Raw genomic sequence first — 23,589 nt, forward strand, 5'->3', positions numbered from 1 at the left:
GGGCAGGCTGGGGGAAGCAGGGCAGGCACTGACCTCCCTGATCCCATTCAATTGTCTCCCAGGTCCCCCGAGGACACAGACCCAGAGGTGAGGGATCCAACCCGCGGCCTCACCCACAGCAGGAGGCCTCGCCTTCTTTTGCCATCAGAGCTGTACCGTCTCCCCTGTTGTCTTTCCTTGTCACCCAGAGCAAATCAGACCTGCCAGTTTGCCACCTCGACCCCTTGTTTCCTACTTCATGGTCGGAAACCTAGATTAGGACCTCTTAGATGTAATTCTACCTTAAACATCACTAAAGAGGTTTCCTCACTCGCTACCTCACGTGGTAATGAGATTTTAAAAATAATTCCGTGTATTTCCTGAAAAACTCATCCCGTCAGAAAATGTCACCTTGGCAGTGTCATCAAATACTTGTTAACGAAGACCTTTCTTCGTAATAATCTTCATTAAGTTCTCTGTCAAGCATGTGGGCCCGTGTAAGGCGTCACACAGGAAAAAACCCAACAGCCTGCAGTCCCATCCTTTTGGGGTTTAACGTGCCATCACATCAAATAGCATGTGTTACATAAAGGCATTTTAAAGGGTGCTTTGTCTCCCCCTCTCGATCGGCCCCCTGGGCCCAGAAAACTATCAAGGCACAACATATGATCACTGTGTCTTCAAAAACCATGATGATAAACATGATAGTTTTTAAGTCTTAAAGGCTCAAATTTTGGTTTCCGATGAAGCTAGTGGATTGTTCTTACTACCCAATACTTGATAAATTCTCAGAACGTTTTTTTAAGATGACATCACTACCAAAGGAGGGGTGTTGAAAAGGACAAGGTCAGCCCTGCCCAGTATGAGTGGCTCCCAGTCAGCGGACTGTGGGATTTGTGCATCACAGTGCTTTGCGGGTTTGGGAGCTGGGCTCACTCCTTAATCCTTAACAGATTTAGAAGCTACCCACTCTCCTGTACCGTCTGTCCCAGCTAAACACAGAGAACCACGACGCCGGGAGAGTCAGAGGACTGTGGGGTGGAAGGAGGGTGAGTCAGTCAACAATGGCTCGCCAGACACATCCCCCCAGCCACGCAGCCTGAAACACACACAGTCACATCCACTCCTGAGGCTGTGGCCACTGAGCTGCCGAGATGCGTGCGTCACGTGGTGATGACACCTTAACACGGCCATCAGACTGTCCACTTGCCCCTCCAGTATTTTAAGGTGCTAAGGGGTGCAGGGTGGGCTTGGAGTCCAGGCAATGGGCCAAATCTTCCTCCTTGTCTTCTCTGCTTCCTCCTCGAGGTGGGAGAGCAGGTGTGGGTGCCCTACTGCCCTCTGACCCGCTCGCAGAGAAAGCAGGGACAGGTTGACCCTAGGGCAGAATTCTGGAGAGAGGCATTCTCTGGCCTTCTGTGCAGAAACCCGCACCCTGGGCGTGTTCACTCTCAGCTACACCACAGCTCTTCCTCTGCCTTTATCCGTGGGGCTCTGGGAACCCACAACGGCAAACAAGTCAGGTAAATACTCCTCCTCCTGCCTTTGCAGGGGGGCTTCTGAACGTCCAAGTGGAAGTGACGGCTGAATATATTTCAGAGCAGCACGGAACCTGCAGGACTTGCCCGAGGATGGCCCTCGACCAGGGCACAGGGACCCTCCAAGGACACACAGGGCAGGGGTGTGGCTATATACGTCACGGGTCGTAACACGGATGACTCCAACTTCATCCACCCCACAGCAAGGCTTGTCTACAAGGGGGAAATGATCAGCTGTTTCATCACTTATGTACTCATGTAACATAAATGATACGGATTTTATCACTGAGCTCACTGTATGGGCTCAAAATGGCAGCACCACGAGCTATGTTGTTTATACTAGGGGTCTCCAACCCCAACCCGGTCGCGGATCGGTACCGGTCCAAGGCCAGTTAGGAACCGGGCCACACAGCAGGAGGCGAGTGGCAGCGGGTGGCCGAGTGAAGCTCCATTTGCTGTTCCCCATCGCGCACACTACCACTGGAACTATCCCCCGCTTCCCCTACCCCGCCACATCCCCCTCCTCGGCCCCGGTCCGTGGAAAAACTGTCTTCCATGAAACCAGTCCCCGGTGCCACAAAGGTTGGGGACCGCTGGTATACACACAAAAAAGTTCAATTCTTCCTCCTGGATTCCAAAGGGGGTGGGGGACTTCTGGGATCAGTTCCCCGCCCTGCTGAGGTCAGAGACACCTCTCCTGCTTGTCAAACTTTCCCTGTTGCCCTGTCTACCAGCGCCACGCCTCACATTTCTACCCCTAAGCTAACAAGTTCTCAGAGTCCCAAACTCAGATGCAGGAGCCTAGACTAAGTCATATATGTTACCACTCCCTTCTCCCTCCAGCCAAATGTCATGATGACAGAAAACAGATTCAAAGCCGTTTTCCTTCTTTTAGATGAGATGCCCGGTCTGGTCATCTGCTCAGACAGGAAAAACGAGGTATAGGGTTGATTGTATCAGCCCTCTATCCACCATGGAAAATGTTCCCCAAACCATATCTCCTAAAGAGACCTGAATTTCTGCTCAAAGAATGAAAACAAATACAGTCCAAGGCCTGACAGTGGGTTCCAGTGACCTGGCTAGAATCCCTCCTGGCTGCACGGAGCACGACCCAGCACGGGAGTCTAAGGGGAACACACATAGGGGCCACCGGAGTCCCCGACAGCCCTATGTGGCAGGCGCGGATGGAGTCGAGGTGGTGCACGCTACACTTGCCTTTATGGTGGTGCCGGGGCCGATGTCGTGCAGCAAGGACATCTCTGGGGGGCTCCTGGGCAGACCGTCGTCCTCAGAGCTCATGCCAGCATCATCTCCCCGCCTGGCCGGAAGGCTCCCCGGAGGAGGTGGCAGCCCCATTTTCACATTACACTGTATTTTTAACTAGATCGGAATAAAGAACATTTGCTGTTGTTTTTGTCAGCAACTTTTCTCAACGAATGCTCCCACTGCAATTCATTCATTCAAGAGATATTTTCAGCACCCTTGCCTGGGGCAGGGAACTGAACTGCGAGTCTGCCACCAGCTCTGCCGCTGTCATCTTGAAAATGAGTGGTTATAACTGAGAATGAGGTATGGTCCAATTGTAACTAACTGGGTGAGTCTTGGGAGAGCTGTGACGTGCATGCAATTGGGCTTTAAAATAGATCAAGTAAACCCAGCAGAAATCATCTTAAGACTGCCCAATGCCTACCTGACATACGTACCCAGTGTCGCCACGGGGAAAAGTTTACCTGCAAAGCTTTAATCCGGTCACACACATTTTCTTGGGAAAAGACCCGCACCGGCCGAGGAGGGTCCTGTCCCGACTCAGGAATGAAAATACTGTCGTGTGAGAGGGCCCGGCTGCCCAGCGTGCCCCTTGACTCCCTAGGACGAAAGAAGCACTGTGACACTCGGCTGGTCCCGGGGGGCTTGGGATGGGGCTAAGGGCACATGCTACAACAAGCCTTCAGCTGCATTTATTTTTTTTTAACTGCTTACGACTTTGGTTCATCCTGTCAAATACCACGGTCAATTATTAGGAGCTTTGTAGAGATAGGGATTTTTCTAACAGATCTGAAGGTTATGTGAATTCTTTTCGTTAAGGGAAAAACCAAGGTCTGACGAGGTGTGAGGTCTAGGACAGCAGGCCTGCAGAGAGGAAGGGCTGGCAGGGGTCCTGGGCTGGCTGGCAGGCTGTGCAGACTGTCCTGGGTGCCCAGGGAGGGTGAGGTCTTTCCTTGTGGGCAAACATGCAGCCCCTCGGTGGGCTGGAGACCGTGTTTGCACAGCAGGCTGAGGGCTTGCCAGACGGAGGCATCCTTACAACGTGGTCCAAAACACACACGTCCACGGCTGGGTTTGAAAAGAATTGCGATGTGCAAAGCCACATCCTCATCTCATTACCTGATGTGATCTGTGCAACCCAGCCTGTGTGCCAAGGTCCTGGGGTGGAGATGGCGGCCCCTTCTGGCATCACCATCCCAGCCCCTTCCCCAGCCCCGAGCTCAAGGCTCCAATTTGGAACTGAACCCACAGAACATTCACAAAACGTGCTAAGAGGATGTGGGAGTTATCGTCAGATTTTCCTAGTGGCGCTGGCGGCCTGAACAATAGGTGGAAGGAGGTGACTGAGACACGATGATGAAGGAAGGAAAGCCTGTCCGAAGACGCTGCCACCTTCTGCACCAACAGCCCTTCCCCCACCCCAGCCCTGGGCATCCTGTCCTTTGTGAGGCATTAGGGACTCCTGGGTGTGACCCCGCCCCATGTTGGTTAGTGATGTTTTCTAGCTTCCTTCCAGCCGCTAGAGTAAGTTTGCAAGTGGGGAACCCACAGTTCACAAATGTCCTCACATTTCTGGGAGAGAGTGAGGCCGAGTGAAAGAACCAGGAGGGCCTCCTGCTAATGGCAGCTGTTGTCACAAAGATCATATGCACACCTGGGCTGCCCTCCCACAGCGGGCAGCCCATGGCCACGCCCTCTGGAAACCATAATCACTGCCCAAACACCTCCACTCTGGGTGTAACTAGAATTCAAGACAGTGTGAAAAGGCCGCTGCAAAGATACAAAATGCTATATGCTCAAGGCCATTGACTACAGCATCATTTATAGATGCAAAAGACTGGAAACAGCCCACATGTCCCTCAGCAGGTACCTGAATAAACTATGGGACGTGATATACTAGAGGCTCTGTAGCTGACCAAAGGGGTGAGGGGCAACCCTGTGTGCAGGTAGCACCAGACTCTAATAAGTGAAAAATAAAAACGGAGTGCAGACAGTGCTGTGTTAGCTCTGTGTGGGAAAGGGGGTATGAACACATACAAACATATGTGTGTTCGCATATATTTTTAAAAAATAAAAATAGAAAGATAAGGAACCAATGAATAAAAATAGCCTCCTTTAGGGCTTCCCTGGTGGCGCAGTGGTTGAGAGTCCGCCTGCAGATGCAGGGGACACGGGTTTGTGCCCCGGTCCGGGAAGATCCCACATGCTGCAGAGCGGCTAGGCCCGTGAGCCATGGCCGCTGAGCCTGCACGTCCGGAGCCTGTGCTCCGCAACGGGAGAGGCCACAGCAGTGAGAGGCCCGCATACCGCGAAAAAAAAAAAAAGTCTCCTTTAAGGGGAAGGATAGAACAAGACGAGACTCAGGGTACCAAGGTTTCTAATTATACTTACAATGTTGTCTTTGAAACTATGAAAACATTTTGCATCGTTAGAAGACAAAATCAAACAAAAAGGGAAATCAGCCTCTAAAACTAGAAAACAAACAGAAGGAAACAAGTCTAATTTTGTATCAGGTTGTCAGCATAAACACAGAGAAAAGAATGATTTCAAATGACTTTAACTTGACATCCAAGTGACTTTTGACTCTACATCTGTAATAGGATAAATTCTAAGAACAAAAAGCACAAAGACAGCAAATTGTACTTGGTAGTCTTAGTAGCAATATTGGTTAAAAAAAACAGTGCAGAACAATCTTTATAGTATGTAACCTCCGGGTGGGAAAGGGGGAAATGAAATTATTATAAGTACATTAAATGATGAAGAAAATAAATAATTTTGTTAGTATCATTAGGAACCAAGATTTCCAGTAAAAGAGAAAAGTGAATTCAAACAAAGAATCAAAGAAGCAACAAGTCTGTCTAAATAAATTTGAACTGGAAATACCAGTGAATTAATGATTTATTTTTCTCTTAAAAAAACATATTTCCTAGCTACATCTACTGGAAAGGTCTAGAAGCAATGACAACCAACTAACAACCATCAGCCCTGGCAGGCAGACTGTGGTCGCTAAAAACCATTTCACACTAAAAGGAAATGGCTGATTACAGGTCTACGGCAGGAAATGTACAAACTAACTTGGGATTTCTCATCATGCAAGAAAGCAAAGAACCTTCCAGAGACAAATGGGGTCATGTCAAAAGAACCAGGAGCTAATCTGAAGTGACTCTCAGTAGAATAGGATGGGACAGTGCGAGCATAAAAAGGAACAGAGACTGTCATGGGTTAGGGCACATCAAATATATAAAAATCCATGCATTCACAATGATAGTCAAGAAAAAAAAGAAAAGAAAAAAAGAAAACTCATCACTCAGTTTTGGAAGTTTGCTAGGGTACCAGGTCATTACTCTGAAGGTAGATGGATAAAAAGAGAACCAAGCATTACCCTGCTTTTCCTGTACCACTTGTATTTCAGAGCAACCAAGGAGTGGATGAAGGAAAGGTCTTCTGCATAGACGAATGCTAGCTAGCACATATGCAGAACGAACGATCGAATTAGAAAAACCGCCATTTTACAACGAAATAATGGATCTAGTAATGATCAGCAGCAGGTGTAAAAACCATCAGGTGAAGGTTCGTGGATGGATCACACTGAGAGAGACCCCCTGAACCCACCGCTCAGTCTCAGCATCACCAGAAGTGGGACAAACAGAAAGCATGTGCCTTGGGATGAGATGTGACAGGAAGTATCCAGGACCGTCTTGAATCTAAATCTAATTAAATATCGAGATCCAGCTATCATTCTACAAGAAATGCAGAGAATACAGACATGAGTCCAATCATACCAAAAGCAAGCAAATCCCGATTGTGGGATATTCTCCATTTGATCAGTGACATGAAACAAAGCAGGAAGGGTGAAGGAAAATTGTTATAGATCAAGAGACTCAAGAAGCATAACCCCACCGACACAGTAAATGGGCATCAACTTCTTAAACCCACAGGGTTTCATGTGGTGTGTCAGCCTTAATGTACCTTGGTAAGTGGACATTTCTGCCCATGGTGATGGATGACAAGTTGCTACAGAGTCTAGAAGGCTCACGGACTCTTCAAAGAGGCTAAAGAGTACCTTTAAATTTTTGTCTCTTATACCGTCAATTACTCTATGACGCAGGAACCAAGAATATATCATGGGGAAAGGACAGTCTCTTCAATAAATAGTGTTGGGAAAACTTGGACAGCCCCATGCAAAAGAATGAAACTGGACCACTATCTTATACCATACACAAAAATCAAAATGGATTAAAGACTTGAACATAAGACCTGAAACCGTAAAACTCCTAGAAGAAAACATAGGGAGTAAGCTCTTTGACATTGCTCTTGGCAATGACTTTTTGGATTTGACACCAAAAGCAATGGCAACAAAAGCAAATATAAACAAGTGGGGGCTTCCCTGGTGGCGCAGTGGTTGAGAGTCCTTCTGCCGATGCAGGGGACGCGGGTTCGTGCCCCGGTCCGGGAGGGTCCCACATGCCGCGGAGCGGCTGGGCCCGTGAGCCGTGGCCGCTGGGCCTGCGCATCCGCAGGCTGTGCTCCGCAACGGGAGAGGCCATGACAGTGAGAGGCCCGCGTACCGCAAAAAATAAATAAATAAATAAACAAGTGGGACTACATCAAATTAAAAAGCTTCTGTGGCACAATACTGTAAATCAACTATACTTCAATAATAAAAAAAAAAGCTTCAGCACAGCAAAGGGAACCATCAACAAAATGATAAGGCAATTTACAGAATGGGAGAAAATATTTGCAAATCTATATCTGGTAAGGGGTTAATATCCAAAATATTTAAAGGACTCATACAACTCAACAGCAAAAACCCAATCCAATTAAAAAATGAGAAGATCTAAATAGACATTTCTCCAAAGAAGACAACAGACGGCCAACAGGTACATGAAAAGGAGCTCAACACCACTAATCATCAAAGAAATGCAAATCAAAAACAGGAGACAAAGCTTCAGATCTGTTAGAAGGGCTTTTACAAAAATGACAGGAGATAAGTGGTATCGAGGATGTGGAGAAAAGGGAACCCTTTTGCACTGTTGGTGGGAATGTAAGTTGGGGCGTCGCTATGGAGAACAGTATGGAGGTTCCTCAAAAAAATGAAAAATAGAACTACCATATGATCCAGCAATCTTGCTTCTGGGTATTTATCTGAAGGAAATGAAAACAGGATGTTGAAGAGATATCTGCAGTCCCATGTTCATCGCAGCATGATTCACAATAGCCAAAACATGGAAACAACAGAAGTGTCCATCAATGGGTGATGGATAAAGAAGACGTGGGACATATATGCAACGGCATATTATTTAGTCATGAGAAAGGAGGACATCCTGCCATTTTCAACAACATGGATGGACCTTGAGGGAATCATGCTGAGTGAGATCAGACAGAGAACGAAAAATACTCTATGACCTCACTTCCATGTGGAATCTAAAAAAGCCGAACTCATAGAAACAGAGTAGAAAGGTGGTTACCAGGGGCTGGGGGGTGGGGGAAATGGGGACAAGTTGGTCAAAGGGTAAAAACTTCCAACTATAAGATGAGTAAGTTCTGGGGATCTACAGCACAGTGGTTATAGTTAATCATACTGTATTATATACTTGAAAATTGCTACGAGAGTAGATCTTAAGTGTTCTCACCACAATAAAGAAACGGTAATTAGGTGACATGATGCAGGTACTAGTTAATGTTATGGTGGTAATCATGTGGCAGCATGTAAGCGTATTAAATCAACACGTTGTACACCTTAAAACTCCCATAACATTATATGTCAATGATCTCTCAATAAAGCTGGGAAAAAGAGAGAATGCTCTTGTCTCACCTCTGCGCTGTTCTCTAAGGACATTATTTGCACTTCCCGGGTGTCATCATAACTCCACCCCAAGCTTCCGTTCCTAGCATCACTCTAGCAAACTTTCACCAGTAACTGAAGACCCGCCCCTGCCAGGTGCTGAGAATATAAAGATGAAAGGGGCACCGTCCCCACTCTCCATGGGCTCTGGTGACAGATGACGGACAAGTGGACAGGTCATTTCAGCCCAGCTCACCCCTCCTGCTGTGTTCTTATTCCTTGGCTGGAGGGGCCGCTGAGTGTTCTGGTCGAGAGACTGGGTGGGTAGAGGCAAGTGTTACAATGTCCCTGGGGCTGGCCCAGTGAAGACATGTAACAGTGAGCAATTAGTTCTATACGATAATGTCTTGCTCCCCAAGAGTTTGGAGCTGCCTTAAAAATGCGTGTATAGCCCGTCCTCTCCACTCTTCACAAGGTCCCATGTGGGTGCCTCCTATTCCCAGCCAGCACCAGAAAAAAAAAACAACCTGAAAGACAAAGCTCAAATCTCTCTTTAGTCGTTTGGCGCCACCAAGCGGTCAGTGTAATTTCTACTCCTTTAGAAACAGGCAAGGAGACTGGTGAGGAAGGAGGGGACAGGACCCCAGCTCAGCACGGTCTGTCTCCCAATCCCAGGGTCATTATGCCTTATCCTCAAATTAAGGAGCCCATGTTGTTTAAAAGAAACAAAACCTGGCATGGCAACAGATCTGGTTTTGTTTTTGTTTTTTCCCTTTTACTCACAGAAATAACTGCCGGAATAACCAAAGCATATGTATTATAACTATATTCTGATGAAGTACAAGTTACAAAAATACAGATTTCTTCCCTAGACTTCCCCGTATTTCATACCTATTGAAATATGGGTTGCTGTTCTTCCTAACAATATTTTTGGATGATTTTTCTAAGACTGAACAGCAAGAAGCCTTCCCCCTACTCCTCTCTCTCTCTCCAGTGGAAAATTTTCTTATTGGGTTACTGAGGACTCAGGCTTAGAGAGATGTATTTTTCTGGTATAGTATCCAGGTCCTCAAAAGAGTTTTAAGTCAAATTAAATGAGGGATTACTTCCTAATCTTGCTACTTTCAGCTGTAGGACATTGGGCAAATTTTCCGAAATTTCTCTAAAGCTTGGTTTGTTCATTTATAAAATGGTATTTCTTACCTCCTCTTTCATAGTTATGTAGACTTTTTAATTTAGTTATTTATTTTTTGCTGTACGCAGGCCTCTCACTGTTGTGGCCTCTCCGGTTGCGGACGCGCAGGCTCAGCGGCCATGGCTCACGGGCCCAGCCGCTCCGCGGCATGTGGGATCTTCCCGAACCGGGGCACGAACCCGTGTCCCCTGCATCAGCAGGCGGACTCTCAACCACTGCGCCACCAGGGAAGCCCTAGACTTTTAGTATATACACACCTGGCACATAGCGGGTACCTGATAATGTTCCCCTACCCCCCCGCTCCAACTTTTTCCATCCCTATGTACGAAAAGACAGAAAACACCATATCTATGGAAGAACCTCCAGTGGAATTACCTAGGAGGAAAGTAAGCTCAGAAACCCACCAAGTTACCTCGACAACTAGCCCAAGTATTGGGGTCCTCCTGTGGCCCCTCCTGCCCCTTCGAACACACAAGCCTGAAGGATGGAAAAGGCAACTTACTCAAGCTCATCCTCTGAGTCGTAGCCCACTGGCCCTGACTCGATGGCAATGACCTCATTCTTTGCCTGGCTTTGTTTCCAGGTGCTACTTCCTGTGGAAGAAGGAGATTCCTTTCTCTTCTTCTTCCCAAAGAACTTCTTAAACGTTTTGAATTTGGACTTTTTCTTTCCTATGCAAAAAGAATGCATGTGAGTATTTACCAGACACGTATGAGATGTGCACGAGAAGGAAAGTAAGATTTCTGTCCGTGCATCAATTATTCGCTCCTGAAAAGTCCTTTTACCACACGGAAGGTTGTGACGCGCACAGCATACCAGTTTTGCACACCTGAAAACACCTTGATTTCTGTCTATTTTGGACATTGAATAAAACAGCCAAGAAAGCTTTGGAGCATGATCACAGAACCAAGGCACAAGCAACTTCCCTCTTACTTGAAATCAACACTTTTTTAACATATCTTTCACTTCCTTGGTTCAATTTATTCCTAAAGAGTTAATTTTTTTGATGCAACCATGCTTTTTATTTCTATTGCCATACATTTGTTTTGCCCATTCTTGAATTCATACGGCACATCCTGTATGAGTAGAATCATACAGCATATACTCTTGTGTGTGGCTTCTTTCCCTCCATATACCGCTTTTGACACTTTGCATGGTGATGCGTGCATTTTGCATTCTTCCTCTTTTTCTAAATTGCTAAGTAATATTCCACTGTATAAATGAAATCAGATTTTAATCCCTAAAATAAAAATAGTCAAAAGCAAAAATTCCTGATGAGGTAAAGCCCGTAAATGATAACCCAACTTATTTTCCAAAATAATCCTCAAGTGCTAATACACATATATATATATATGTATATATAACTGAATCACTTTGCTGTACCGCAGAAACTAACACAACATTGTAAATCAACTATACTTCAATAAAATAAATTTTTAAAAAATCCTCAAGTGCCCATGATTTCGGCAGCTCAGCAAAGTCCATTCCTTTCCTTCTGAATCTGAGAACTAACAACAGAAGGATGGAACATCACAGGTTACCAGGCTGCTGTCTAATATAACCTGAAAATTTGCTAACAATTGATTTGTTGGATAAGTAAATCATTCTGTAAGCTGAATTCCTTTTTTTATAAATTTACTTTTATTTATTTATTTATTTTTGGCTGCGTTGGGTCTTCATTGCTGTGCCCAGGCTTTTTCTAGTTGCAGCAAGCAGGGGCTACTCTTCGTTGCGGTGCGCGGGCTTCTCACTGCAGTGGCTTCTCTTGTTGCAAAGCACGGGCTCTAGGCATGCGGGCTTCAGTAGTTGTGGCATGCGGGCTCAGTAGTTGTGGTGCACGGGCTCAGTAGTTGTGGCGCACGGGCTTAGTTGCTCCACGGCATGTGGGACCTTCCTGGACCAGGGCTCGAACCTGTATCCCCTGCATTGGTAGGCAGATTCTTAGCCACTGCGCCACCAGAGAAGTCCCTGAATTCCTTTTTAAAGCACCAGGATCTTTATATTTGGTTTATGTTCATGCCCCCCTTGGGAAGTTTACATGATCTTGCCTTAATGTGGAGAATTTCTTAGGATTACTCTATAGTTGGAGTACCTATATGACCTTAGGTGGAGCAGATCCCTGCCCAAAAGGAAATGAGTTCTACAGCCAAGTTTTCTTAACTTACAGTGGGAGTTTCCTTACCTTTATAATCTCAAAACGTTTATGTTGTCAACTGATTGGTCTCAAAGAGAGCTTATTATTTGGAAAGCCCCTTCAGAGTTTTTTGCGTCTGCCAGGACACCATCTGGCCTTTGCCTAGTTGACAAATGGGTACGCACCCCTGAAGGTCTGCACAAACATGCAGCCTCACGATCCTTTACAGTCAAAGAGGCTCCTTCGGGATTAAAGCAAGTGGCTACCAACACCCAGAGTACAGCCGCTGAACACTTGTTTGATTTGCCATAATTAGTTGGCCATCCACTGGAGGCCCGTTTGTGTTATATCTGTTAGGCTGCTAGGCTTTTTCATTCAATTTCTTTAATGGATATAGGAACTATTCGGGTTTTCTATTTCTTGAATTTGTTTTATTGTTTCATTTTTCTAGAAATTTGTCTTTATCTCCCACATTTTCAAATGCACTGGCATATAGTTGTTAATATCCTCTTATTATCTTAGCATCTGTACTATCTATAATAAAGCCCCCTTTTCTCAGCCCTGCTATTATCTGTCCCTTCTTTTTTCCTGGATCAATTACACAAGAGGTATGTCAATTTCCTTTGCCTTAAATAAAGTTTGGCTTTGTTCATTCTCTCTACTGAATGTTTATTTTTTTACTGGACTAATTTCTGGTCTAGTTTTTCCTTCCTTCCTCCTACTTTCTTCAGGTTTACTTTGCTATCTTTTTAAACTTCTTGAGATGAATACTTGGCTAATCAATTTTTAGACTTTCTGTTTTTATAATACACACATTTAAGGCAATGCATTTCCTTCTAAATCTGTTTTAGCTGCATCTACATGTTTTTTCTTCTTTTTAAAAATATTTGTTTATTTATTTATTTGGCTGTACCAGGACTTAGTTGTGGCACACTGGATCTTCCTTGCACCACACGGGATCTTCCTTGCACCACACAATTAATGTAACTAGCTACTGACCTTTATTCTAATTACTGATATGTTAATAAAAACAAGTCTACCATCTCTGTGGTTTTTCTTAATCTCCTTTCTTGCTGTCTTCCGGACTAACTGACTTTAAAAAATGATTCCATTATCTTCCCACTTCCAGTTTGTAAACTTTGCCTTTTACCTCTGTTCTTTCACGGGTTACCCTAGAAATTATACCCCACATTCTATTAAGGGACAAAACAAGAAAGTTAGAATACTTTAATCCTATGTTTATGCCCTATTGTTTTCATTCTGATCTTTAAAAACCCAAAAGATATTATTCCATGTTCATTTAGATGTGTTTGCTTGCTTCTCATTTTCTTTGCTTATCATTCCTTCCTGTGTCTAAATCCTCCATCAAGGATGATTTTCCTTCCACCTGAAGGGAGATTCCTTTAGAATCTGAGGGTCTCCTGGTGACAAACTCAGTTTTTGTTTACCTGAAAATGTCCTTATTTCTCCTTCATTCCTAAAATATCGTATTCGTAGGTTTAACATTCTAGGTTGGCAGTTATTTTTTCTAAGTTATGCTTTCAGTAATATTAAGACATTATTTCACTGTGTTGCGGCTTCTGTCGTGTGGTCAGGAAGTCAGTTTTTTGTTCCTTCGAAGGTAATCTTTTTTCCTCAGACTAACTTTAAGATTTTTTCATTTTTGTCTTTGGTTTTCTACATTTTCATTCGATGTGGATTTCCTTTTTTTTTTTTTTTTTTAACATCTTTATTGGAGTATAATTGCTTTACAATGGTATGTTAGTTTCAGCTTCACAACAAAATGAATCAGTTATATATATATACATATATTCCCATATCTCTTCCCGCTTGCGTCTCCCTCCCTCCCACCCTCCCTATCCCACCCCTCCAGGTGGTCACAAAGCACCGAGCTGATCTCCCTGTGCTATGCGGCTGCTTCCCACTAGCTATCTACCTTACGTTTGGTAGTGTATATATGTGCATGCCTCTTTATCGCTTTGTCACCATTTACCCTTCCCCCTCCCCATAGCCTCAAGTCCATTCTCTAGTAAGTCTGTGTCTTTATTCCTGTTTCACCCCTAGGTTTTTCATGACATTTTTTTTTTTTAAATTCCATATATATGTGTTAGCATACGGTATTTGTCTCTCTCTTTCTGACTTACTTCACTCTGTATGACAGACTCTAGGTCTATCCACCTCATTACAAATAGCTCAATTTCGTCTCTTTTTATGGCTGAGTAATATTCCATTGTATATATGTGCCACATCTTCTTTATCCATTCATCCGATGATGGACACTTAGGTTGTTTCCATCTCTGGGCTATTGTAAATAGAGCTGCAATGAACATTTTGGTACATGACTCTTTTTGAATTATGGTTTTCTCAGGGTATATGCCCAGTAGTGGGATTGCTGGGTCATATGGTAGTTCTATTTGTAGCTTTTTAAGGAACCTCCATACTGTTCTCCACAGTGGCTGTATCAATTTACATTCCCACCAACAGTGCAAGAGGGTTCCCTTTTCTCCACACCCTCTCCAGCATTTATTGTTTCTAGATTTTTTGATGATGGCCATTCTGACTGGTGTGAGATGATATCTCATTGTAGTTTTGATTTGCATTTCTCTCATGATTAGTGATGTTGAGCATTCTTTCATGTGTTTGTTGGCACTCTGTATATCTTCTTTGGAGAAATGTCTATTTAGGTCTTCTGCCCATTTTTGGATTGGGTTGTTTGGTTTTTTGTTATTAAGCTGCATGAGCTGCTTATAAATTTTGGAGATCAATCCTTTGTCAGTTGCTTCATTTGCAAATATTTTCTCCCATTCTGAGGGCTGTCTTTTGGTCTTCTTTATGGTTTCCTTTGCTGCGCAAAAGCTTTTAAGTTTCATTAGGTCCCATTTGTTTACTCTTGTTTTTATTTCCATTTCTCTAGGAGGTGGGTCAAAAAGGACCTTGCTGTGATTTATGTCATAGAGTGTTCTGCCTATGTTTTCCTCTAAGAGTTTGATAGTTTCTGGCCTTACATTTAGGTCTTTAATCCATTTTGAGCTTATTTTTGTGTACGGTGTTAGGGAGTGATCTAATTTCATACTTTTACATGTAGCTGTCCAGTTTTCCCAGCACCACTTATTGAATAGGCTGTCCTTTCTCCACTGTACATTTCTGCCTCCTTTGTCAAAGATAAGGTGACCATATGTGCGTGGGTTTATCTCTGGGCTTTCTATCCTGTTCCATTGATCTTTCTGTTTTTGTGCCAGTACCATACTGTCTTGATAACTGTAGCTTTGTAGTATAGTCTGAAGTCTGGGAGCCTGATTCCTCCAGTTCCTTCTTTCGTTCTCAAGATTGCTTTGGCTATTTGGGGTCTTTTGTGTTTCCATACAAATTGCGAAATTTTTTGTTCTAGTTCTGTGAAAAATGCCAGTGGTAGTTTGATAGGGATTGCATTGAATCTATAGATTGCTTTCGGTAGTAGAGTCATTTTCACAATGTTGATTCTTCCAATCCAAGAACATGGTATATCTCTCCATCTATTTGTATCATCTTTAATTTCTTTCATCAGTGTCTTATAATTTTCTGCATACAGATCTTTTGTCTCCTTAGGTAGGTTTATTCCTAGATATTTTATTCTTTTTGTTGCAATGGTAAATGGGAGTGTTTTCTTGATTTCACTTTCAGATTTTTCATCATTAGTATATAGGAATGCCAGCGATTTCTGTGCATTAATTTTGTATCCTGCCACTTTACCAAATTCAACGATTAGCTCTAGTAGTTTTCTGGTAGCATCTTTAGGGTTCTCTATGTACAGGATCATGTCATCTGCAAACAGTGACAGCTTTACTTCTTCTTTTCCGATTTGGATTCCTTTTATTTCCTTTTCTTCTCTGATTGCTGTGGCTAAAACTTCCAAAACTATGTTGAATAAGAGTGGTGAGAGTGGGCAACCTTGTCTTGTTCCTGATCTTAGTGGAAATGCTTTCAGTTTTTCACCATTGAGGATGATGTTTGCTGTGGGCTTGTCATATATGGCCTTTATTATGTTGAGGAAAGTTCCCTCTATGCCTACTTTCTGCAGGGTTTTTATCATAAATGGGTGTTGAATTTTGTCAAAAGCTTTCTCTGCATCTATTGAGATGATCATATGGTTTTTCTCCTTCAGTTTGTTAATATGGTTTATCACATTGATAGATTTGCGTATATTGAAGAATCCTTGCATTCCTGGAATAAACCCCACTTGATCATGGTGTATGATCTTTTTAATGTGCTGTTGGATTCTGTTTGCTAGTATTTTGTTGAGGATTTTTGCATCTATGTTCATCAGTGATATTGGCCTGTAGTTTTCTTTCTTTGTGACATCCTTGTCTGGTTTTGGTATCAAGGTGATGGTGGCCTCGTAGAAGGAGTTTGGGAGTGTTCCTCCCTCTGCTATATTTTGGAAGAGTTTGAGAAGGATAGGTGTTAGCTCTTCTCTAAATGTTTGATAGAATTCGCCTGTGAAGCCATCTGGTCCTGGGCTTTTCTTTGTTGGAAGATTTTTAATCACAGCTGGATTTCCTTTTATTTATCCTTTTTGGGATTCATTCAGTTTCTTAAATCTGTGGACCGGGGCGTCTTTTGTGTTTTTTTTTTTAAGTCAATTCCAGAAAATTCTCAGCTATTCTCTCCTCTCCTGAGACTGTGCTCAAATGCATGTTACACCCTTTCACTTATCTCTATGCTTCCTGTTCTCTTTCTGTATTTTCCTTCTTTTTACCACTCTGTGATACATTCTGTATACTTTCTTGTGCTCTCTCTCGAGCTGATATAATCTGCTATTAAAACTCATCCACTTAATTTTTAATTGTAATAGTTTTACTTATTTCTAAAAAATCCACTTGATTGTTTTTCAAATCTGGTACCTCATTTAAAAGTTGTTTTAAAATTTACTTCAGTAAAATTGACTCTTTTTGGTGTATACAGAGTTGAATAATCACCACCAAAATCAAGATACATCATCGTTGTGCTGTCTTTTGTAGTCAAACCCTTCCCCTACCTTTAACCCCTGGAGAGCACTGATATCTTCTCTGTTCTTATAGTTTTGCCTTTTCCAGAATGTCATATAGAGTGATTCAGACAGTATGTATCCTCTTGATTCTGGCTTTTTTTCACTTACCACCATGCATTAGAGATTCATCCATGTTGTTACCTCAATCAATAGCTTGTTCCTTATTATTGCTGAGTACTGTTCCATTGTATAGATAGAAACAAAGTGGTAAACAAAATGAAAATTGTTATAGGTTTTTGTGTAAACATAAGGTTTCACTTCTCTTATGTAAATACCTAGGAGTGGGATTGGTGGCTCATAGACTAAGTGTGTATTTAATTTTATAAGAAACTGCTAAAATACTTTCCAAAGTGGCTGTACCATTTGCATTTTCATCAGCCATATATGAGAGTTCCAGTTGCTCTGCATCCTCACCAGCACTTGTTTCTGTTTTTGTTCTGCCATTCTAATAGGTGTATAGCGGTATCTCGGTGTAGTTTTAATTTGCATTAACTAATGACTATTGGTGTTGAGCACCTTTTCATGTGCTTTTTTGACATCTGTGTATCTTCTTTTTTTTTTTTTTTTTTGCGGTACGCGGGCCTCTCACTGTTGTGGCCTCTCCCATTGCGGAGTACAGGCTCCGGACGCGCAGGCTCAGCGGCCATGGCTCACGGGCCCAGCCGCTCCGCGGCATGTGGGATCTTCCCAGACCGGGGCACGAACCTGTGTCCCCTGCATCGGCAGGCAGACTCTCAACCACTGCGCCACCAGGGAAGCCCTGTGTATCTTCTTAAGTAAAGCATCTTTAAAAACCCTTTGACTATTTTTAATTGGGTTGTTAGTTTTCTTACTGTCGAATTTTGAGTGTTCTTGTCAAATGTGATTTGCAAATATTTTCTCCCAGTCTGTGATTTGACTTCTCATTTTCTTAACAGTGTCTCTTACAGAGCGAAAGTTTTAAATTTTGATAAAGTCCAATTTATCGACTTTTTCTTTTAGGGACTGAGTTGTCATATCTATGAACTCTTATCTAATCCTTGGTCATAAATATTTTCTCCTATATTTTCTTTTAAAGCGTTTATAGTATTACATTTATGACTATGATATATTTTAAATTAATTTTTCTATACTCACTTGAGTTCAAATAAACTTTGAACTCTCAAAGTTCATTTTTTTTACATATGAATGTCCAATTGCTTTAGCACCATTTGTTGAAAAGACAATTACCAGCGCATCTACTGAAATGTGACAGAGGAAAAGTAGTCCTAATATGCAATAATAAGGAAAATCTATCTGTAATATATGAAATAAAGTCTCTAATGATGAAATTAGTATCTGAAGCTAAGAGATAAGCGCTAGGATTTAATATTATTGGAAGCTGTTCCCCTGAACTACCTCAAAGACAATCACTATTAGCACTTTGACTTAAAACAAGAGAGAGAGACGGAGAACTCTGTCACCAAAATAAGGTGAGTAAAAATCGGAAAAAAGCACATGTGGGGAGATTAACGTTTTCTAATGTCAGTTTTACAACTCTATACAGACATACAGAGCAATCTATGGATAACAGTAAACTAACTGCATAACTGGGTAACTCTTGGAATGCGTTATGAGATGATGATTGATGCGCTTGGAATTTAGCTCAGTAGAAAGTGCAATAAAGGTCTCCTGAAGGAGGATAAAAGCCATAAAAGAGGACTCAAAGGCTCTCTCTTGATATCATTATTTCTTCTGGATGATTAGACCATCCAATACTCTGCCCGACGTCCCGATGAAACTTTTGGATGTTCCTGGATGATAAATGATTCCATTGCATCTCACTTCCTTTGCTTTCGAGTCAACCAAACTTTGGGACATGTTCACCTCCAGGAAGGAGGAAAATGAGTAATCCACCCCCACCCCCGCTGCCGTGTCTGACAGAGAAGCCAAGGAGCACTGCCCCCGGGTGGCCGCCAACAGTCTGGACGTGCTCTCCAGCCACATGTGTCTGAACACACTGTGAACTGAACCCACACTCCACGTAGAGAACCTAAAGCCCTGGCTCTAGCAGCCCCTCTCTCAACCCTACAACGCAACAAGAGCTCCGCCCAGCACAGGGGAAGTAAGGGCCTTACCTGTGCTGTCCTCCCCAAGGCCTTCCGCGGCCTCCCGAAGCTTAAGGTCCATCACCCTCGTGGAAATCATGTCCGGCTCACTAAAATCAGATAGAAAGTCATGTTAGAGGAGCAAGTCTAACAGAAGTTATCAGTGACTGAAATGGTGGTGACTGCCTCTTGCCCATGTCCCTGGCAAAGACAGATTCCAGGTCAGTAGAGGCCAAAAACATGTCCAAGATTAGTAACCACATCAGCATTTATCTAATCACTGACCAGAGCCATTTAATGGAAAATGCTTCACCGATTTACACAATGCAGATTTCATTCCTTTCTTTGAAAAAAAAAAATTTTCAGAAATTAGGTTTTTCTCTTGTTCACTGTAGAAAGTTTGGAAGATAGAATGAAAATCACCCATTATCCCACCAACCAAGAATGACTAACTATGGAACGTTTTAATGTATTTCCTTCCAATATCTTTTACGCAAATATTTATGTGCACAAGCACACATGCACTATCTTATTAGTAAGACTGAGTTCCTGATTTTCTTATCCCACATCAGTAAAATTCTTGATGTTATTGTAATGGCTACATAATGTTTTGATATTATGCTGTACCATCACTTATTTATATTGTTTCTTTTTTGAACTTTTTATGAAAAATTTCAAACAGATATAAAAGTACAGAGAATGTATAATGAATTTAAAACATGGGGACTCTTGTTCATTTTTACCCCTTCTCCACTCCCCGCTAACTAGGTTATTTCAAAGCGAATCATTCCACATACCAGTATCATTTCATCCATAGGGACTTGCCTTCTCCCCAGATTAAAAATTTCTGACTCTTCATGGAAATCAAATAAATGATTACTGGTCAGTATTCCTGCTACAGAGTATTGAGCTGCGTCCCTGCTTTCCACAACTGACTTTTAAACAGCACATTCTATCCCACACAGACTAACTCCTCATTTACTTGGAAAGCTATTCCTTATTGGCAATTACTATGAATTCTCGTACTTTAAAAGGGAGCTAAAATATTTAATTAACCAATTAACATTTGCCACTTGCACACAGTACATATGGGAAATGATGGGAAAAATTTTAAAAAAAATTAACAGAGGAAAGAAGATGCAGGTCTTTGCTAGAGCTGGGTCTAATATTTAGGTCTCCTTTAATATTAATGTCAAACTGCCCCATCCCTGACCAGCCAATTCCTTAAAAGGGGAACAAACCTTCATTAGCCTTGCTTCTTGATTCTGATATAATTTGGCTTTACAAAAATGTTGGATCAACAGAATGAAGCAGAAAAACACCACACACACAAATCATCTCAACTGATGCAGAAAAACCATCTGACAAAATTCAACACCCTTTTGTGATAAAAAAAAAAAAGCGCTCAAAAACCTAGAAATAGAGAAAAACTACCTCAGCATAATAAAAGCCATATATAAAAAGGCCACAGCTAACATCATACTCAACACTGAAAAACCTGAAGTTTTTCCTCTAAGATCAGGAACAAGACACTCTCACCACATCTATTCAACACAGCACTGAAGTTCTAGCCAGAGCACATAGGCAAGGAAAATAAATAAAGGGCATCTAAGTTGAAAAGGAGGAAGTAAAATGATCTCTGTTCACATGTGACATGATCTCACATGTACAAAATCCTAAAGATCCCTGCCACACCGCACACACACAGAACTGTTAGAACAAATGAATTCAGCAAAGTTGCAGAACACAAAATGAACACACACTCATCAGTTGTCTCTATAAACTAACAATGAACAATCCCAAAAGGGAATTAAGAAAATAATTCCATTTACAATAGCATCAGAAAGAATAAAGCACTAAGGAATAAATTTAACCAAAGAGACAAAAGACTTATATCCTGCAAACTAGAAAATGTTGATGAAAGATTGAAAATAATGCCAATAAATGGGAAGACATCCCACGTTCATAGATTGAAAGACTTCTTGTTGTTATGACGTCCACGCTACCCAAAGCAATCTACAGATTTAATGCAATCTTTATCAGAATCCCTGATCCCACAGTATCCTGCCGCTTGATGTTACTATAGGGGATGGGGCGGCTACCAGAGGATTCGAAGGAAGAGGCAGTAGAGAAGGAGCAATGCAAGGAGCAAGGAGAGTAAAAGTGGTCAGAGCTGGTTAAGAGTCACCAACTACTACCCTGGGTACCATCTTCTATGGTTGCCGCTGAGCTAGAAAGTACAAGTGCTTGAGGTTTCTCTCGCTTGAATTTGGAGTTAACAGCTGCAATTACTTATCAAGCATGCAGCATATCATCTGATTGTCTCATTTCATCTCCAAGAACTCTAAGTATTCCCATTCTGGAAATGAGAACATGTATTATGTACCAGGTAAGTTTATTAACTGGCCCAAAGTAGTGAGGCAGAGACACCAACCTATATACCCATACTGACTGCATATGCAGGGTGGGCAGGCACTTATGAGGCCTGGGGATACAGCGATGGATGAGACCAACTTGGTCCCTGCCTCTTGCACGTGCTGACCCAGTGCGGTGGAGCATCCTGAGCTGTCCCCAGAGGGGCTTAAGGGAAGCTGGGAAATCCAAAGGACACCAATCTCCCACGGAGATGGCTCTGCCTGCCAAGCAGCCCCTGTCCAGCATCAGGCCAGGCTCAGAGGCTGAAGGAGCCCCAGGAGACCATCCATGGGGTCTGACAGGGCATCTTAGTCAGCAGGGGGTGGGGGTGGGTTGAGGCTGCCATGATTCATCAGCTAACACTCCTAAGAAACCATGAGGTTACCCTCAAAATGTCCACTTCTGCACAGTTTACAAAATGTTCCTTGCCAGGAAGTGCTGAGAACATGCAAGTGTATGTGAGCGTGTGCACAACCTCGGAGGTGGGTGTACAGGAGGGCGCCCATCCCGCTGAGTGTGGAGTAGACCCAGGAGCTCAGAAACGCTTCTCCCTGGATTGAACAATGTGGCTGTGATAAAGCCCTGTGCACAGGGCAGAGGACTCAGGAGCAGGTGGGAGGGTGAGCGGGAGACACCAGAGGATGGCCCGGTCCTCACCTTGCTGGAAGGTGTGTTCTCGGCGGGGGCCCAGGAGCAGAAAGCAGCACGAGAGGCCGAGGCTGCTGATGAACTCGCGCTCAGAGGCAAAAGCCACCCCCCAGACCAAGGGACGACAAGTCAGCCTCACCCAACGTGTGAGGTTTGAAAGCCTGCTCACGCTTGAGGTTCCAAACAGCTTCTTACTCATAGGAGTGCAGTATGATGCGGAGGAAACGGGAAAGACTTGGAAGTGAGGCAGTGCTGGAGCTGAAGCCGCATCCCACCACGTACCAGGGCGGAGCCTCTGTTCCCTGGTTTACAAAATGGGGGCAGTAACACTTTAACGAAATGGGACTGAGAACACAGCACATACAAGCACCCGCTGAGAAGAGCTGTCGCTTTCTGCATCTCGTTTCTCACCATGGGCTCACGCCTCTGCACGATTGCAGACAAGAACACACATCACCGGCACGCCCTAGGGACTGGCCATGCTGTCTCACGTAGGCACAGTCTCCTTGGGCAAACGGCTCGCTTTGGAGCCACCAGTATCAAAGATGAAGACACCTGGGCTCCTAGATGACCCCTGACCTTCGCAAGGCTCCGCAGCCCGACGGACCGTGAATGAAACTGTTGCCAAGGAACTGACAGAAAGATATTCCAGGCCCCGGAGGAACGCCCTCCACCTGGGACTGCGGGCTGTGCGGATGGAGGACCGTCCCCTGCACTCGAATGCTCCAGGTGCAAACACGCCGCAGCTGTTACAAGGGAACGTCTTCTCTGTTGAGCCCAATAACTTGCCGTGCTGAATACATGTTCCCCAACCCGAGCAAAATTGAAGAAAAAGCCAGAAGGAGACCCATAATTAGGAAGGCAATGTGGCAAATAACCAGTATCTCCCAGCACCCCTTCTGCTTCTCGCTGTAACTCAAAGTTCAAGTCAAGTGGCCCCAATGTCCCCTCAACCAACTTCTGCCCTCCACCATCCCACCCCGTTGCTCTGACAGCTCAAGTCCAAGTACAGGAAAACTGGTTCTTTAAACCTGGACCTGAGGGGGCCTCTTCAGGGGTTCTAGTTAACTCAAAAGGGTGCTGAGCCTCCAGACCCCTCTGCACAGCACTCATCAGTGTGCATCTGGGCGCCTAACAGGATTCAGGGGCGTTCTGGATCCAAAGAAGGATCCTTGTGAGGGCTGCCCCACCGCCTCTCTCTGAACCCTAATTCACCAGAGGCTTCTCCCCAGCTTCCAGCAGAATTCCATCATTAGTTGCAGCTTATACTGAAAAATTCTACAGAAGTTTATTCACGCGAAGAATGAGAACAGATTTTAATATGGTATTTTAAAGGTACCCATCCATTACACTTATTTACACAATGCAAAGCAAAAGATCTGTATCCTGATTACATACCTCTGAGCCCGTAATTGTATACAAAAACCTTAGTGTCCACCCCTACAGACCCACGCATTCCACACCACCCTCCAGGCCCTGCTTGCATCTCTGTGGTATTCTGTCTCAGCCCCCCTGTACCTGTCTTCACAATGCTCAC

At 43.6% G+C, this 23,589-nt stretch overlaps 1 protein-coding gene across 1 annotated transcript in view; it reads right to left on the minus strand.

Moving 5' to 3' along the window:
• Positions 1-23,589, minus strand: part of CRACDL (CRACD like) — a gene marked incomplete at its 3' end in the record, with an annotated part of 64,393 nt that overhangs the window by 28,026 nt on the left and 12,778 nt on the right. The window contains exons 2-6 of the mRNA XM_082851613.1: positions 19,020-19,099; positions 10,266-10,434; positions 8,825-8,884; positions 3,248-3,383; positions 2,733-2,897 (exon numbers count right to left, since the gene is read on the minus strand). Coding sequence (XP_082707739.1) covers positions 2,733-2,897; positions 3,248-3,383; positions 8,825-8,884; positions 10,266-10,434; positions 19,020-19,099 — 610 coding nt within the window. The remainder of the gene's footprint in view (positions 1-2,732; positions 2,898-3,247; positions 3,384-8,824; positions 8,885-10,265; positions 10,435-19,019; positions 19,100-23,589) is intronic.

The sequence above is a fragment of the Leucopleurus acutus genome (genome assembly GCF_964270905.1).
Source record: "Leucopleurus acutus genome assembly, chromosome: 12".
Classification (NCBI taxonomy): domain Eukaryota; kingdom Metazoa; phylum Chordata; class Mammalia; order Artiodactyla; family Delphinidae; genus Leucopleurus; species Leucopleurus acutus.